The sequence below is a fragment of the Lethenteron reissneri genome, chromosome 51 (assembly GCF_015708825.2).
Source record: "Lethenteron reissneri isolate LAM-NWPU_2019-01 chromosome 51, ASM1570882v1, whole genome shotgun sequence".
NCBI lineage: Eukaryota > Metazoa > Chordata > Hyperoartia > Petromyzontiformes > Petromyzontidae > Lethenteron > Lethenteron reissneri.
In genome coordinates this window covers 9,911,311-9,917,310 of record NC_083829.1, presented here as the reverse complement: position 1 = coordinate 9,917,310, position 6,000 = coordinate 9,911,311, and the positions used below count along the sequence as shown (strand labels likewise).

The following is a 6,000-nucleotide window of genomic DNA, read 5'->3' as shown; positions in this document are numbered from 1 at the left end:
ATTGTTTCTCTCCACCGCGGGCGTATGCCCCATGGTCATTTGAACAAGCTTCTTCCCCACGGGGGTCAATCAATGGAGTACCCGGCTTCGTGGGCAAAGCCAACAGCGGGTGTCACGTGGATATAGCCATGGACGTGTGGCACCTCCATCACTGGCCCGATGGCTTTAAACAGGACATCAGATGACGGATTAAACAAAATTAACAACGGAATTGAGAACACTGGATGAGATTAGACAATTGGGATGTACACACCGGGATGCCGGTGGAGCCATGAAGCGAAAAAAACATTGCAGAACACCTTTTGAATGGCACAATTTTATTTCCACCTGATACATATATAACAAATCGTGGGCACGCGTATCCTGGGCAGTGGGTCGGCAACCTACGACGGCTCCTCAAGGGCCGCTTCGTGAGGTTATTCATCAAGCGCCGTCGTTTCGTATTCACCGCAAGAGCATTGCGGCTCTTGAAAAAGCGACTTTTTACCGAATTTGTTATTTTGGTTGTCGATTCCCATGCCCTAGGGGTTTAAGAAAGCTGCACGGTGAATGAAGTACACACGGGTTAGCATTCAAAGTGCTGCCGTGGATACAAAAAAACGTATCCAAGGCGCTCTGCAGACCACCATCTGCTCGAGTGCGAAACCACTGCACTTGGTGGGACTTCAGTGCCCTCTGCTGTTCAATTATTACAACTGTTTTTCAACAACCGTTCAAAAGTAAATGTGGTCATTAGATCAGTTTCCATACCAAAACAAATGGACAAGCGCTCCCCTCTCTCTCTCCACCGGCGATGGAAATTCCACATTGCCATGGTAGGAAACACTTTCTCCGTAGGACTACCACAATTAAGCTTGGCTGACTTGAACCCGATTAGGGATTTTAAATGTTCGACCTCCAAACTAAGTTGAGTGCTCCAAAAACCACGGCGAGTGGCAGGGTTATTACAAATGAGCATTTTAAAAATGCAAATGTTAACAGTCAAGATCACAAAGTCATTATGCTCAGCGCCGTTCATTCCACCACACCAATCCATCCTTGTGCCAGAACCTACAACGTATCGGCCTTGGTCTGATCACCACCGGTTTCACCAACTTGTGGTGCCACTCCAATGCCTGTCCTGGGAACCCCCGCACGGCTGTACATATTCTAGAACGTGTTGCTTACGTTACGATGCAATGGAATTGTGACTCAATCCTGTCATTGAATTTCTGGTGTCTCTCACACACGCGGCAGTTCAAAGGGGCCAGAATCTGCTAAGCGTAATGTAATAAGGGCGCTGGGAGCAGAAGAACATGTAGTTGGAGGTACTGAAACTCTTAGGTTTTTGCGGTAAAGTCACGTAGGTAAAAAATGACAATAAAATAATAAATGAAAATAACTCAATTAAATCACGACATTTCGGAGGCAACACAAGTCTCCGTCTTCAGGTGGGACCGTCACAGCCAAATTTACTCTATCAAGTACACAAAAGCTTCAAATCTAGAGGTACTGAAATATGCAATCTGACATCGGTCCCAAATTGAATGAACACAAATTGAGTAAATACTGACGATGGGAAAAAGAAAAAAAACAGCCATACAAAGAAATTGCAATCGTGACCGCAGCAATCCATACTCTTTGGTCGAAACATCGTGATCTATTAATTTTGTATCTACGTGACTTTACCGAAAGAACCAAAGAGTAAAGAAATTGAATTTTATAAAATGATCGCATGTTATACAATGTCGATGGACTGCTGTATGTAAATAGAAGAAAATCTGGAACGTTTTGAAATGGGTGAACAAAAACAGATTAGAAGACTTTAAATGAAAGAGAAAACATGCATGCACACAAATTATATCGCCTCGGGAAAGATCATACAATGTGCCCAGAATATACAAAACAATAACCACAACGTATTTACAAATATATACATGTTCAAGTAGAATTCCAAAATGCTTAATGCACAATCTACATCCTTTCGAGGCTCCTAATAGTGTACAACAATGTTCCAATAATTGGCAATCACAGGTCCAATAAGTCTAGTCCTCCCAGTGAGGCTTCACGGGCGAGTCAACAAATGTACACGCGCACAGTCAGTCTGATCAAAGTGTTATTGTAGTGGTCAAAATGCAAGCTTTCCGATCAATTCTAATAACTTACGTGGACATGAATTGCCTTATAGAGCTACGGAGAATTGTGTGGCTTGATTCAAGACCATAGTATTCAGGCTCTTAAAGGAAAATAACTTTTGTATCACACATCTATAAACTAAAAAGCTACGACTAAACCAATTTTATTCTACCAGGCAAGACCCACTGAGCAATGAGGCTCTTTTACAGAAGCGAGCTGGCCACAAATGATAGCTCAACGAAGTGGCTTATCAAGTGGAAATTGATAGCAAACGAACATTCTAAATCTACGTTTCTAAATGTGGAGGAAAAAACCGGAGGACCCGAAGAAAAATCCACGCGACCACAGGAGAACATGCAAACACCAAATATACAGACGTCAGGGACGGGATCGAATCCACGCCCTCCTTCATATCGGGCTTGGGAGCACTAGTGTCTCAATGCTTAGCACAGCAGTGGGTGGCGATCACATCTCTGTTGCTATCCCTGAGATAAATATGTCCCATCAAGTGGTGCTCATGTTAATGAGAGAGGGCCGACAGAGTTGACCCCTGACAAGGATTTGAATTTCTAACCTTTGCGAATGCTCCGACACTGCACCACCTGGTCATAGCATGATATTTATAATTCGAAGATCCATCAATAACTTGCATTTAAGAATTAAGAAATATTGGTCATAATGTGGTAAACAACTCCAGTTGCAAATACAGATGTAACCAACAGCAACAATCTTCGTATAAATGTTCCAGCTAACACCAACATATTCAAGCTAACACATCAACAAGTGTGCTTCCACAAAAGGGGTCAACCATCGAAAAAAAATGTTCAGAGTTCTTGGCCATATAATAGTTTGTTTTGGAATGTTCCTCTTTGCATTCGAGTCCATCGAATATTCCACTTGTTGACAAATGACACACACGATGAGCATTCATATTACCCGACTCATCTTCTTGGTTCTTTCGGTAAAGCCACGTAGAAGGGAAATAATAAAATAATAATAAAACATAATAAAATACAATTCTCACGACGTTTTCGGCCACAACGCAAGCAGCCGTCCTCAGGTGAAGAACAGGTCTGTCGGAAAGGCGTCTGAATGAACACCACCAAGCTTGGCAGCGTATATTTAAGCTGGGTTAGAGGAAGGAAACACCGTTAGAATTGTATTGCATTGTTTAATTTGTCTTATTTTATTATTTCCCTTCTACGTGACTTCACCGAAAGAACCAAGAAGATCAATTGCTCTGGTCACAAATTGTAACCATGACCCACGTTAGCTCTTGACCAGAGTAAAAGCGTTCTCACATCTAAACAAGCCACAGGGCGGAGCAGCTAAATGCCCCCAAGTAGCCTGGGAAATTCCTTCTCTCCATAGGACTCCCCTCTTGATCTTCACAAAAAAATGCTCGTTCTGTACACCCCGAAAAAGTACGACGGGCTCGGAACATGGGGCTGAACTTCACCAGTACCGTATATACCGATGCCAGCCTCTCCTCATAGTGAGACGAATCGGTTTGAGACCTACACCGCTCACCTTTGTCGCACCCCCGGCCACAGCTACCGACGACACAAAGAATGGGAGATCCTGTTCCGTGCACGCTGCCGTGCCCCTCGCCGCCAACTTGAGCTTGCTCCGTGCCAGCGGGTTTCACCGCGAGGGATCGGTGGAATTAAAAAAGCACGCGATCCGGTTAGCGGTAGCGGTTCCCAACATTTTCGAGTGTGCGCACCCCCATTGCGACCTCCAAACACATTTCGAGGACCGCCACAACCCTGCCAGCTGTTTGAAATGCACATTTCCATGGCGATGGACGTCATTGCTTTTATTTTCCGCGGACCCCCCTGTAGTAGCCCTTCAGACCACCAGGGGGTCCGTGACCCACATGTCGGGTGGGAATGCGAGACGGTGGCGGTCCTCACAAAAAAGCAGCCCTTAAAGAGCCACCCCGCATGTGGCTACGGAGCCACAGTATGCCAACCCCTGGGCGCCACGGTGGCTATGAGATGTTAACTACCTCGCCTGGTATACAGGAGGTCGTGGGTTCGATCCCGACCCTGACGCCTGCTGCTGTATATTTGGAGTTGCATGTCTCTCCCCGTGGTTGTGTGGATTTTTCTCCAGGTCCTCCAGAATCATCAACATTCATTTATAGTAATGTGGCTGCAATACATTTCCAGATGATGATAAACCACTTCTGTTCAGCTATCATTTGTGACAGCAAAGTCGCTTCTGAAAAATAGTTTTATAGCTCAAGTGGAGCCTTACCTGGTAAAACACAAAAACATATCATGCCCAGGACACCAAGGTGGGGGGGGGGGGGGTGGCGGGGAAAGAGGGAGTTGAGGGTGAACTGCAAGGCGGTGGTGGCGGTGCAACGTCGTCACTGGAGGAAGACGTCCAGCTTCGGCTGGTTTTCCGGCACGGTTTTTTTGTGAGAGCACCGCGCCAGCCCGCCGGGCGGACGGCTCACTTTCTTCTTAATCGCCACCAGCGCCGGGCGGATTTCAGCCACGTTGGTCTGCAGCGGTAGCGAGTCAAGGGGCTGACCGACATCCAGTGGAGCATAGTTTTGGACTTCATGCGTGTCTCTCTCTCGCGCTCTCTCTCCCCGTGGTCGCGTGGATTTTTTTTATCCGGGTCCTCCGGTTTCTGCCTCCATGTCTAGAAAAAAAGCGCTGAAGATTGTTCGTCTGCTCTGAATTCCCCACGCGATAAGCCACTTTCGTTGAGCTATACATGTGGCCAAGTCGCTTCTGAAAAAGAGATAGATAGCTCAGTGGGCCTTACCTGGTCAAACAAAAAAAAGTTCAGTTCAGTATAGTACTCCTTGGGAACCTCATTTGCCAGTAAAAATATGATAATTTGTTTTTTACCCTTCTATCTGGCAACAAAACTGACACCTTTTTACAAGGAGTCATGTTTGCATAGCCCGCAATACCTGCAGTCATAATGCAAACAAAAAACATAACTCTGATAATGTGCACTGTCCTTGAAGTTGATTGGTCCACACCCGAGACAGCTTTCCTTAGAGCCTAGTCTCACATGGGTTGGACCAGATGACGCCAAAAGGCACACAACTCAAAGACAATGCACCATCAGAGTATGAGAGCTCGGGGTAAGCAATTACACCATGGGAACCTCATTTGCCAGTAAAAATATGATAATTGTTTTTTTACCCTTCTATCTGGCAACAAAATCAACTTCAAGGACAGTGCACATTATCAGAGTTATGTTTTTGTTTGCATTATGACTGCAGGTATTGTGGTCTATACAAACATGACTCCTTGTAAAAAGGTGTCAGTTTTGTTGCCAGATAGAAGGGTAAAAAACCAATTATCATATAATACTCCTGTTTGAAACCTAATTTTTGTGCTGAAATTCGTGTTGGGCGTCATGGGGTGGGATACTGCTGATGTCCACTGGTGGTTCTGCACTCATGGTGTGAATTCCATAAAGTTATGATGGGGACCAGTCTCTCTGTAGGAACACCCATTGATAACTACCCACTAAAAAGGTACTCAATGTTATTGACCTGACGATGGGCTGAGCTAATGCTTAACCAAGATGCGAAATTTAAAATGTTCCAAACATGCAGTACCATGTTACTATATTGTACAGTTTGTGACCATACAGTGGCAGAAAAGAGATACATTAATACATTACATATCCAGACAAATGTGTTCATATACTTGATAATGGCATATTTCTTGATAATGCCATATACTTGATAATGCCATATTTCTTGATAATGCATAAAAAGGATACAGGTTCAATGAACTTTGTTCTTCCTCCCATTCCATCAAAACCTGTCCGCACCTGCACACAGAGAGAGGCACAATTATTAGTATTTCTCTACAATATTATTTTTCATCATTCTCAGGTGAACAA

At 44.6% G+C, this 6,000-nt stretch overlaps 1 protein-coding gene across 1 annotated transcript in view; it reads right to left on the bottom strand.

Moving 5' to 3' along the window:
- Positions 1-346: 346 nt before the first annotated feature.
- LOC133355613 (E3 ubiquitin-protein ligase TRAIP-like) overlaps positions 347-6,000 on the bottom strand; it is a 54,060-nt gene continuing 48,406 nt past the window's right edge. The window contains exons 15-16 of the mRNA XM_061572966.1: positions 5,878-5,928; positions 347-4,630 (exon numbers count right to left, since the gene is read on the bottom strand). Of these exons, the coding sequence (XP_061428950.1) occupies positions 4,493-4,630; positions 5,878-5,928 (189 nt within the window). The 3' untranslated portion in view covers positions 347-4,492. The remainder of the gene's footprint in view (positions 4,631-5,877; positions 5,929-6,000) is intronic.